The sequence below is a fragment of the Pimephales promelas genome, chromosome 5, assembly GCF_988280905.1.
Source record: "Pimephales promelas chromosome 5, fPimPro1.hap1.1, whole genome shotgun sequence".
NCBI lineage: Eukaryota > Metazoa > Chordata > Actinopteri > Cypriniformes > Leuciscidae > Pimephales > Pimephales promelas.
In genome coordinates this window covers 24,197,798-24,210,874 of record NC_142773.1, presented here as the reverse complement: position 1 = coordinate 24,210,874, position 13,077 = coordinate 24,197,798, and the positions used below count along the sequence as shown (strand labels likewise).

The following is a 13,077-nucleotide window of genomic DNA, read 5'->3' as shown; positions in this document are numbered from 1 at the left end:
TTTCATTTTAAAACACATAGATTGTCAAATTTAAGTCAAATTTAGGTTTAAAATTAGTTTTGACAAGAATAAAAGAAAATGTTTAAAGTAGTAAAGGGACTTAACTGAGGTAGTGATTTATGGCAATGTTCAAACGGAAAAGCTAGTCTGCTTTGTTACAGACCTGAAAAGTATTATATTCAGACCTGACATATTGATTGAAATCTGCATTCAATCTGCATAAGTGTGTTTGCCTTAGCAGGCACCATTAAGCCATCAAAATAAATCAAATGACTTATAACGCAAATGTTCTTGAATAAAAAAAATATGAAATGCGGCAAAAGGCCAAACCACACAAAGAACACACTTTACTCTGAAACAAGACAAACAATGCCAAACATTTCAACCAGGACACAGAAAGGAACTGCATGACCATATAAAAGCAGAAGTCTTAAAATTAGGCGTGTCTACTCCCCACCCCTCTTGTCCCACTTCCTCTTTGAGGTTTCAGCCAATAAACCGAATTGTAATTGAACAATTTGTTTTTTTAAGAAAGTAACTCACACATTAATTAATGTACATTTGATCTCAAATCATTCAAAATAATATCAAACAATTTCATAACAGTCATGGACCTGCTTTGTGCATCAGGCCAAACTACAATTATGGAACTCAAAGCATAATACGGCATATTTAGGCGATATTAATTCGTGTATAAGTTGGGGGCATAAAAGTGACACCCCTGACACTCCTGCTCAGAAAATACTGCAACAAAGGTTACAGAAAATAAATTTAGCACACAGAATTATATTGGGCAGCCATTAACAGCGAGAGGAGAGTCTAGTCTAGACATTGGATGATTTAAAGATGCACCTGCACACCAGCTGCTCCTCAAACTGGGTGAGAAGAACAATATTACTGGGAGAGTTCCCACTGCTAAACTGTGTAAGTCTCTGCTCATACACTTAGAATACGGAAAAAAAGAGAGGTCTAATAGTTTCTGCTCACGAATTTGCCAATCTGAACCAATTTTAAAAGATCTTGTGGGAGAAAAGAAAACTTGTGAGAGGCAAGCTGCATGTGAAATTACATTAGATTTGATTTACAGTATGAAACATTTTGCATGACAAATTACCCATAAATATGCTTTAAAAAAGGATTGAGCCTTAATTGATAAAAGAATTCAAACAAGATTTAATGGGTGACGCACAATCAGGCTTCTTACAAATATCTGTAAACCACTTACAATGATATAGCAAAAACTCTGTATTACTAAGTGACCTCCTTGCAAGACAATAAAACCACCTGAACAGCCATGACGGACTTCAAAACAGAACAAATAACAGCTCTTAAGGGGAAGTTCATGTCGCTCGAACACACTGAATGAGGAGTGAGGTGATCACAAGGGGAATCATAATAGAAACTGAATTGTACGCAATCAGGAAACACTGAGAACATGGAGTTCTGTGGCTACAAGGTGCAGCAACTACATCTGAAATGATTTCTCATAGATGATGATGGGCATGTCATGTCAGGCAGGAATGCACAAGGCTGAACAATGTGAGCATAGCAATTACAAAATTACATGACCTGTTTTTGGATATTAGTAATGTAACCAGGCAGGTGATTGAGTCAAACGGTTTCGAATTCTAGTCTGTAGAGGTATGAATTATGTTGTCTGTCATATGCTTTCCGTGTCTGTAAAGACAAGACTGACAGAAGAAACTTTTAAGAGTGACAGCTGTACTATTAGTTTGCTTAAATAAAAACTTACAAACAAACTGACTGACTAGCAGGAATACAGATAAGACTATTCTAAAGAAAATAAGACTAGTAGACAGCATTTGCCAACCATCAGTAAATTTATACACACTATATTTTTAATTTAGCATTTGTTTCACTACAGTACAGGAGATCATTCCTTTTAGGCAAATGCGCAAAAAGGATTTGCAATATATAGTCAAATGTGGGACTCAAAATCTAAAAACAAATTAAACTGAGAAAAATGATGACATTGAATAAATCATTTAAATTTTGCATTATTTCAAAGTCAATAATAAAATAAAGAAATGAATGATATTTATGATATACAAAAGGTCAGATGTTCTCATCTTTCATCAGCTTTTATTTGGGGAATTCACGTAGTTTGTGTGCTCCTCTCATTAAAGCAAAAGGGCCAAAAATAAATAAATAAATTCAAAGATATTCTTGTTAATATATATATTTTTTTTTACAATTTTTTACTCACAGAGTATAAATGAGGGGACATTAAAACAAACAAAAAAATCAAATTGTATCAAATAGTTTAACACCACGGTATTCAAGTCAGATGTTTGCATTAATAAATGTTCCAAAATGAGCTGGGCTCTGAGCAGATTTCCAGTCTGGCAGGGTTGAACTGAGGCCCCAAAATAGTTTCACTCTTCCCTACAGTGGTTCACTACAAGCCTGAGAGGAACAAAAAGGGGGCAAACAATTACACAACTTGTTTATGTTCGATCTGCTCTTAAGAATCCCGCACAAACTGGTTTCATGATATTACTCAATCCTTTTATTTTCCTCCTGGTTTTAATAAAAAGGTAGCACACACCCTCAGGTGTTAACTTACCTACTACTAAAAACTATGCTGTGGCAAAACACATAAGACGCAACGCACTTCAAATATGTTCTTTTCACATTTCCTGGGAATGAGACTGGCATGCCGATCTTACCACTTTTGTTGACGATAGAGAAAATATAGCCAAGCAACATTTTTAAATAAACAAGAATTAATATCATTTCTACATCAGATTATTACAGACAGAAAGGGACCAACAGTCTGTTCATTCGTAACTTTCCATGCAGTGTTTGTTATAAGCTTTTCAAACTTCTGTAGACCTTAACCTAAAACCTAGCATAGCTTTTACACGTAGTATTGCTCTGACATACAGTAGTCTAACCACCAGACACTTGGAAGAGAGTCCCAAAATGGAAACTGGCAGAACTTTGAATGCATAAATTTCATCCAAACCAAGTCTATATTTAGAAATCTGCAGCACAACAAGATAAGAAAATGTGCTTAGGGTTTAATACTGCTCACAAATCAACAAATAAACCCTGAAAAAGTCTCATTATAATGAAATTAAACTTTGAGTGTTTCATTTGGTTTCACCCACACACACACACACACACACACAAAACATGATGCCAAAAATACTACTGTAATGTCTAATTTTCACAAAGAAAATATGTTAGAACTTATTTGTTGGGTGAACTGAAGATAAGCCAATGTTTTGTTAGGAGTTGAACACAGCCAAGTGTGTCAAAAGCATGCTTATATTTATTTAGCTGTTGCAGAAAGTCTTCCAAGAACACTAAAAGAAGAAAACAACAAGTGGTACCTAATACCACAATAATTTAGATCACTAATGTACTGCCTCATTAAAAAACAATTATACCAGTTCATGGCATGTGTTTTATATAAAGTTTTCATACAAAATTTACATATTAACTATTTTAAACATTTAATAAGTGTTAAACTATTTACTATACATTGAGAAATGTCCATACAAATAGTAAAAATCAGGCATACAGATAAACTCCGTTTATACTATTGTGTTCATTCATGTAACAGGTCTTAAAACTGCACAGCCTTGAGTTGATTAATGCATAAAATAAGTGATAAATGTGATAAATTGATTGTATCTTCCCCATTGACTGTCTCAGTCTTTATATAACATTTCTGGCTAAGTCAGATTGCTAATAAAATTTGTGCCCTGGTGGTATCAATCTACAGTAGTTTTATTGTGCTGAAAGCAAAATCTTAAAAGGATATCTGAGAGCTCTAGTATCACTATAACATTCCTGCCAAAGTAATCCACTTTCCAAACTGATTTCTGTGAACAATAAATAAAAATACGGCGCTATAGGTCTCGATTTATCTGATTAGGATTTAAAATCCTCTTGCAACTCTGTCAACGCTGCAAATGGCTGCATGAAACATGGGCCTGGCTGAACTTGAAAAACATTTCCGAGCCTTACTAGCAGTTCGAGCTACGAATATATCCATGCTGTCCTCCGACGATCGATAAATCTGGCTTTAGGTTAAAGGCACACAAATCGACCGTGTCATTAAAGCCAGTTTGAAATGATTAATCGAAATCAAAACGATGCAATATTTGATTTACTCGTCCGTTGCCCTGCAATGTCCTTCTGTCTGGCTCTGCTTTACCAAATGTGTCACAGTGGTCAAGAACTACGATCCCATTTTTTCCTTTAAGAGCGGTCGATAACGTTTGTAGAATAACATTTAAACAGACAAGACTCCAATATTTAATCCGTGTTCATTTGAAAAACAAAACAAAGCCGTTAAGTTACACTTACTTTCTCCATTTGTTTGTTGACAGTGGCAAACAGTGTAGACAGACGCAACCAAAACAATCAAAGTCCGAAGCCGCATTTTGACCCCAGGGAATCCGAAAATCTGTAAGAAAATCCCCTCCGAATTCTCTTCGTGTGGGTACTAATCTGTTTTAATAGTCCGGTGTTATTTTGTAAGATAAAAATTAAAAAGAAAAGAAAAAAAGACCTCTGTCACCCCCCTCAGAAAAAAAAAATGGGCGGAGAGGAAAGTTCAACGTGTTCAATCCGCTCGCGCTGCTGCTCCGCGCGCGCGCTGACGGATGCTGCCCATATGAAGGCTCGAGCGCTAAGCTAATAACAGCGCGTGCGGCGACTTTCATTCAGTGTAAAACAATCCACGCGATTAAAGCTTACGGGTGGCATGATCTACGATGAGCAGCCGAATCATTTCCGATCGATTGCATATATATTGTCCAGCACTAGCGCAGATTGTTCCAACCGAGCCTTGGCGAGAGAGAGGAAAAAAAGGAAAAAGCACTCTAAAAGCACGGGGAGGATGGCTGCGCACAGAGCGCAGGCCAAAATAATCAATTGAGCATTTGCACGAGAGACCTTTTGTTGCTTTGTTTCGATTTATACTTCAAAAGGAAAGACCTTGTAGTTAATACACGCTTTACAGACTCAAAAGTTGCAGATAGTGCTCTCACGAAATGTTCAAGATTTCCAGGGTTCGTGATAGGCGGATTTCAGTAGGCTACTTTTTCAAAAGTCCTTGCTGACAGCGAGTTTTCGCCGTAGAGCGTTTACGGGTCACCGGACTACACGCAGTAGTGATCCGTACTACTCATCATTCATTATAGAATGTAAACTGACAGCCTAGTGAATCGTAGCAGTTCTGGGGGCGTCTGCAAAAACACTGCAGAACGCTGAGGTTTCCGCGACACTTCCAAGTTCCAAGCACAAATGTTCCACTCATGCAGTCTTTCTACGTCGCTTTACTGGCGAGCGCCTCACAGATCAATATAACAAGGTGAAGCTGGTTCCGCAAAGGCCACTGACTAATCTTTAACACTCTCGCGGAGAAAAAGAGGAGAATAAAAATGCAAGAACAAATGTGTGTTTTTATTAAGTCCACACGCTGGTTGTAGCTAGTGCTTTGACTTATCCCCTCGCTCGAGGATCCCCTTTCCTTGTCTTTGCGCCAGTAAACAAGATCTACCAGAGAGGGAGAGCACAAGGGAAATATGGACTGGAACCACGGACTGAGGGTTAAACAGTCTCAGAGGCACTAAACATTATAGTGCACTTTGCATATTTTATATATATATATATATATATATATATATATATATATATATATATTAAAAACATGATCTTCTAGAGAATCCATCGACATGAAATTATATCTACATATTATATAAAACGTAACTTATACTACATATATGCATATAATTCATTCCCATATTTACTTCATATGTAAGTTAAATCTACACTCTCCATATAGGCTACTCTCTCATAATAAAATAATTTCAGCTCTGATTATAAGTCCATTTATGTATTTGGTAAGCAAGATAATGTACTGTACAACCAGCCGGTCATTATCACACACACACACAAAAAAAACGTCAGTGTGATTGATAATGGAAAATACTCTTACAGGGATCACCCAAAAATTAACATTTTGTCATCATTTACTCATGTTGTTTCAAACCTGTATAATTTTATGTCTTCTGTTGAACACAAAAGAAGATTTAGAGAATGTTGGTAATCAACCAGTTCACGCCACCAACTGACTTAGTTGGAAAAAAGCACTATATGGAGGTCAATGGGTGCAGTCAACTGTCTGGTTAGTTTGTCGAATAGGTGATGTTGAAAAAAAAGATGATGGTGTTAAGATGCTTTTGACATTTTTTTTTTTTTTTTTTTTGACATTTGCCAGCCACTCAATCTTCCTTAGGTAAAGTCAAATGGCTTCGGAAAATTGTTAGTTTTGTGTTATTTGAGCTTACTGGAAATAAAACATTGATGCTCATTGAGGAGGTAGCAGTACAACTTAATTAGCTTAACCATGTTGTCCAAGACCTAGGAAAAATATTTGTGAGAAAAAAATGGAAAATATAGGTTTGGGTGTAGTTCAGTTGAACTTGTGAGGCTCTGAGATGGAAGGAGATCACCATAGAAAAACAGTGTACACTATGTCAATAAACATGCACATCCTGGCCATCAGTAAGAAGAACTGTGTAAGAAACAGGACTGTGTTGTACAAGGTGTGCAAAATGTTATTTGCGGCCACACATTCTGCTCACATAAGTTTAGGAATATTCCAGTTAAGTAGAGTATTTGGGTCAGTCTTTATAAAGTATCTTCTTATTAAACGGTCTGTACGCTTACACAGTTCTCAATGCTTCGTTTTGCATGTATGGACCCTCATTATGTTACTGTGTTAGTGTGGGGCTATTTTGACCCTTGTTAGTGGTATAAACTAGCGATTTCTTTTTACAGTAAATGCCCCCAGTACTAGCATTATACGCTAAACAGTTTTTAGAGATAGAACTCTTTACATTCAATTATCATGAAAACAAATCTCAGAGAACGGTTGACTAGGTACCGATGTTTTATTAGACCAAAGGTTCATTTTGCGCCAGAGTTCTCATTTAAGTCCTCAAAAAAGTGGCCCCATTTGCTTCCATTGTAAGTGCTTGGCTGTAACCATATTTTTGCTTTTTTAAAGGAGTCGTCGGATTCCCATTTTCCACAAGTTGGTATGATTCTTTTGGGTCTTCGTGAAAAGTTTGTAACATGCTTTGGTTAAAATTCCTCAATAGTTGTGTAAAACAACACCCTTTTTAGTTTTTACCTCCTCAAAAACAGCCCTGTTCACAGCGACCTGTTTCGGTGCATGTCTCTTTAAATGATAATGAGTAACTGCTCACCCCACCCCTCTCTTCCATGGGGCATTGACACAAGATAAGTAAAGTGCTGCCATTACAACCTGGTTTGGTGAATGTATACAAATCAGGGGGGTAATCCACCAGCCGCAAACTGAAGTCTCCCCGGCGGCGGCTATTGGCTAACAAGGCTTCACTTGCTGTTATCATTCCATTGACACCCATTCAGTTTGATGTCACTTTGACAGCGAATAACTTTACATCTGAGGATCTTTAAAGACTCCATTTGTACATTGTTTATTTTTAAAGAGACAGGCTCACGTCACATCTATGTTGTCAAGCTCAGTTTGAGCCTTCTAATCTTTTTTTCAGTGGAAGCCTATGGGGTCGCTGTCCATTTCTTTTACTGTCCATGATACAAATGGCTGAGGGAGGAAATATGCTAATACGGGAAAGTCCGTCAGTGGTCATGGACGGAGCATGAGCAATATGACATCATATTGCTCAGAAAATCCAAAAGGCTTGATTATTGAGAGTGTTTAGACTTTTTGAGGATTAAAAAAAAAAAATGACTGAATGGATTTTTTTCATTGTATTGTGGTTGTGTCCACATACTGCAAATCTATGCAAAACACCACGTAAAAGTGAATTTTGCATCCAATGACCCCTTCAAGAGAAAATGAGTCACAGGATGGAAGTATTTTTTTTTTGTGGAAATCAACATTATGACACAAATGCTGTCAGTTGAGCACGTAAACTTAACTTTAACTTTAACACATCCATTTCCAGAAATACAGAAATACAATCAATAATCTTTGGGGCCACGTGAATTCATATTACATTTGAATCTGCTATTTCATTCATTTAATCATGTTCTGGCGTTGAAGAGTCACTTGTTTCCATCTCTGTGAGTACACAGCCAAAGGCCATGTCCTAAAACAAATTGGACAATGCGTATTCTGACTGATGTCTTCCCTTCCTGATGAACATGCGAGAGAGGAGGAGGCACAATAACATCCCCAATCCCTCTTGCCCTACAACCTGTTTACATCCTCTGTTCTAAGAACTGACACCATTATGTGTGGGAACACCACGTTAAACCCTTCCAAATGTCAGGAGAGAAAACAACTGTCTTTGTAACCACTTGAACGTTAGGTACACAGAGAGAAAACCACTCTCTTCGTAAACCACTCAAAAAAAGTGAAAAAAAAGACACCAATGCGGTTGCAATGTAAAATGCATAAAAGATTTTAGATGTTTGTAATGCAATCTTAAAAATAAAGGCATCAATGGTTCCATGAAGAACATTTAACATTAATAGAATCTTTAGGTTCTTTATAGTTAAAAAAGGTTCTTTAGATTATTAAAAACGGTTTATTGAAAGGTTCTTTGAGGAACCCAAAATGGTTCTTTTAATGGCAGCATTTGAACTTTTATTTTAAGAGCGACAGAAACACGAATTCATCTGATGTGGCCGACATATAAAAAAAACTAAAAAAAATAAAAAACCTTTGTTAACCCATTATAAGGCATGAACCAAGCCAACCCACTAGGTGAATCATAGCATTACAAACTTTGATTTGAAGCAAAAAAAGTATTAGAAAATCGGATAAAAAAAAACATGGCACAAGACTCTATGGCTCAAAGAACTAAGCCCATGAAGCATTGCGATCAGCATAATCAAATTAAAAATGGATAAATATAAAACCACGTTTTAAAAAATGTTGATAAAATACATAGGCTGTAAAAATATATATTTTAAGTTTATTTCAAAATATGCATATATATTGGAATATTTTGCCAGTGTAGGCCAGGAGACCAACTCGATTACGTCATTCGCAATGCCTGGGAGTGGGCTGAAAAGATTTTTTGGTGCATTTTGCTAGTTTTGACTATAGGCAGATGGCTCATGTAGATGGCTTATGCCTGGACAATTTATGTATAGCTGCTAATGAGGCATTTATTTATATGTTGTGTATATGAAAAAAGTAGCCTACAGTCGAAACCATATATATATATATATATATATATATATATATATATATAGTTTCGACTGTACTTTTGTCTGTTATCTGTACATGTAGTTTTTCCAACACGAATTCCACTGCTAAAGACGATTATTTTAAAATGTTGAAATAGTGCAGGCTAATGACTTCAACAGAAGCTAATTTTATTATAGCTCACAGTAGGTCTGTCTTTAAATGTTATTGTTAAAAATCTATTTCCCTATGGAGAAAATTAATGGAGTTTTTACTTCTGGGATCTGACTGTTGCGCTCTATTACAGCAGCCCTGATGATGTATGTGGTATGTATGCTATAATAGTAGAGGTGATACAGTGCTGGAACAACTTAAATGGGATCAAAATCTGTGTTACGATTCCTGTCTTGTGTTTTCCTCGTCTTGTGTGGACTTATTTCCTGTTCTGTGCCATGTTTAGTCCCTTGTAGTTTTTCTTGTTTATTAGTCTCTCCAGGTGTTTCCCCGCCCCCTTGTTATCTTGTTTAGCTTGTTTGTCTGTGTATTTAAACCTCTGTGTCTCAGTTGTTGGTGGTCGGTTGTTGTTGCTTGTAGCTGTCTCCATGTTCCTGTCTTGAGTTCCATGTTCCTTTGTTTGCCCTGGATGACCTGTTTGTTTCATTAGTTTCATTTGGATTCTCTCTCTGCTTCATTCCTGCCTCAATGTATCTGCTGACCATTCATAATACGATTTTCATTATCTCAGATTATTGGGATAATGAATTTTACTGAATTCTCTAGAAAAAATAAGTAAAGAAATAATGCACCAGAGCCAATATGGAGGTGATTTGCATGGTCCTGAATGATTCCAGTTGAAGATCCAACAAGGACTGTCGGTTGTTGGCAGGTCTGTGCTACTTGCCAGAATAGCCTGAGTCAATTTAATACCTTCATTTCCTCTCAAATTACTTTTTCGGTTATACAAACCTTCATATTAGGAACAAATAAGCATGAATGGGAAGGAGTAAATTGCTACAGCTCACTAATTGCTTTTGTACAAAGGTCTCCCTGGCAACATGCTTTTAAATTTCAAGATTGTGGTTTGTGTTCTTACCCAGGGATTGGTGGATTGGCCAGTGAAAATAACACTTTTACAAAACATGACACTTTTGAAGATGGGCTAAAAATGAACACAAAATAGGACAGGATGTTTTTTGCTACAGGTCACAAATGTGTTCTAATAAGTGACCACAGCAAAAAAAAAAAAAAACATCCTGTCCTATTTTGTGTTTATTTTTAGCCTCAAAAAATTCATTGGATTAACATGATTTAATCATGCCACCTATCTAAACAAACCAAGTTTCAGTTAATGCAACACAAATCAATCATGTAATCACATGTAACACATATAGTTAAACAGGTTAAACACAATCAAAATGGCAGTTGGCGTCGCACTGCCACCATTTGAATGTAAGAAATTTTTACTTAACAAAAATGGTTTGTGTTTAGACAACACATTAGGGTTACTGTTAGACATAATTATGTTGACCCTACTAAAAAAAAAAAACTTTTCAAGCAAAAAAACACAATTATCATAAGTAAACTAAATATAAATATATTATGAAAGTGCACAACCTTTCTCGTTCATTTTTTGAGTGCAGGATATGTCCTATTAATTGCTTTTATTAAATTTGATTATGAAAAAAAGTCTAAGTTTAAGTCTCTTGTCCAAAATAAGCTTTTCTTTAGCAGAAATTGTCAAGTAGGTGGTGAAGTAAATAAGACAATTTTGTTTTAAATAATGGTTTTTAGTCTAATACATTTTTAATATTATAAATAAACACATGTTCATCTACATTTGTATATCTCTAAATCTACATACATACATGCTAAGTGATTTCATATGATGTGTGAAACATTTAGCTTAAATTCAGTTCAGATAAGTTGCCCTTTACCTACAAACATCTGACCTTTTTAAACTAATGTATTGATGCAATCTCCATGCACTCAATGCTGAGAAACATCCCATGTCACTCTCATTTGATTACAGAAACAGAGAAACCTCAGGATGAATTGGGCCAAGTTGGGAAAAGGGACAACATATAAATATCAGCACCAATCATCTGTAAAAATGTTTGCTGTTCCAGAGATATACATTCAGGTGAATTTAAACATTTCTATGTGTACTCAGCAAGCTGATAAAAATGAACGCATTCAATGCAATTCAATCCACTTGCATGCACATATCCCAACAGATCATGCTGGCATTCACAAACATGACCTGACAGCACGGTTGCATGCGCTCTGACTTCTTTTGTTAAGCAGAATACTCACCCGCTGAGGGTTAATGCTCACTTCTGCACTTAGTTATACCAAAGGGAAGAGACAGAAATCTATACATATCTGCTTAAAGAACTGGAAAGGAAACAGAACAGGAGGTGAAGGCAGTCAGACAGGCTCCCATGCCTGTCAGGAATGAATTTCAACAAAGATTCACCCAAAAGGTTCCACTATGCATTGCTATCTAATGTAAATACACTCACCTAAACAAGGATTATTAGGAAAGCCTGTTCAATTTCTCATTAATGGAATTTTCTAATCAACCAATCACATGGCAGTTGCTTCAATGCATTTAGGGGTGTGGTCCTGGTCAAGACAATCTCCTGAACTCCAACCTGGATGTCAGAATGGGAAAGAAAGGTGATTTAAGCAATTTTGAGCGAGGCATGGTTGTTGGTGCCAGACGGGCCGGTCTGAGTATTTCACAATCTGCTCAGTTACTGGAATTTTCACGTACAACCATTTCTAGGATTTACAAAGACTGGTTTGAAAAGGGAAAAACATCCAGTATGCGGCAGTCCTGTGGGTGAAAATGCCTTGTTGATGCTAGAGGTCAGAGGAGAATGGGCCGACTGATTTAAGCTGATAGAAGAGCAAATTTGACTGAAAAAAACACTCGTTACAACCGAGGTATGCAGCAAAGCATTTGTGAAGTCACAACACGCACAACCTTGAGGCGGATGGGCTACAACAGCAGAAGACCCCACCGGGTCTCCTAGCCTGGATGCCAGCCGAACCCCGCCCACAACATTTTTTGGTCGGGAAGTTCGGTCTGGACTCGTTCGATTGAGGAGTAATTATGATCTGTCAAAATATGTTCGATCCAATCAAATTGCCAGGGCGGGCTTTATACGATGATGGACAGGTGATCTGCAGGAACGTAATCATCACGTTATCAAAGAGCACTTAACTGGTTTCCCTCAGAGATGACTGCAGCTGGAGAATTGAGATGTACAGATTCCGCTGTCGCGTCTGTTGTAAAATAAATCGACCACACATTCATTTTAATAGACAAACAGAGAACTGCAATCAAGGCATTTGTCGATGGGAAAGATATTTTTGTCGTCCTTCCTACATGATTCGGCAAAAGTGTAACTTATCAGCTGGCTCCGATCATCGCTAAGAAGATGGGACGCAATGAAAAGCCTGTGGTCGTTGTGGTTTCTCCTTTGGTCGCACTCATGGAGGAGTAAGTAAAAGAAGCAACACTCATTATTTTACTTCTTAAATAAGTAAGTTCTATAGTTGACAACTGTGCTATGCAAAGGAGTTGACTTACTGCGATGCTCTGATTGGTTGTAGGTCTACCGACTATCCAAATGAGTGCAGAGTTTTTTTTTCCTGGTTCGGTTAGGACGCCTCATAATCAAAGCCCTATGGAGCAATATCAGACTCACATTCTGACTAGAATATGAGTATGACAAAGTCAGGCTATACTCATCTCCACTACAAATAGGAAAAAGAGGAACAATTTGCAAGAGCTCACCAAAAATGTAGCCTGGTCTGATGAGTCTTGATTTCTGTTGAGACTTTCAGATGGTAAAGTCAGAATTTGGCGTAAACAGAATGAG

General features: G+C 37.0%; 1 protein-coding gene across 1 annotated transcript in view; it reads right to left on the bottom strand.

Annotated features, from left to right (window-relative positions):
- insra (insulin receptor a) overlaps positions 1-5,507 on the bottom strand; it is a 51,439-nt gene extending 45,932 nt beyond the window's left edge. The window contains exon 1 of the mRNA XM_039654640.2: positions 4,342-5,507. Coding sequence (XP_039510574.2) covers positions 4,342-4,417 — 76 coding nt within the window. The 5' untranslated portion in view covers positions 4,418-5,507. The remainder of the gene's footprint in view (positions 1-4,341) is intronic.
- Positions 5,508-13,077: the final 7,570 nt, after the last annotated feature.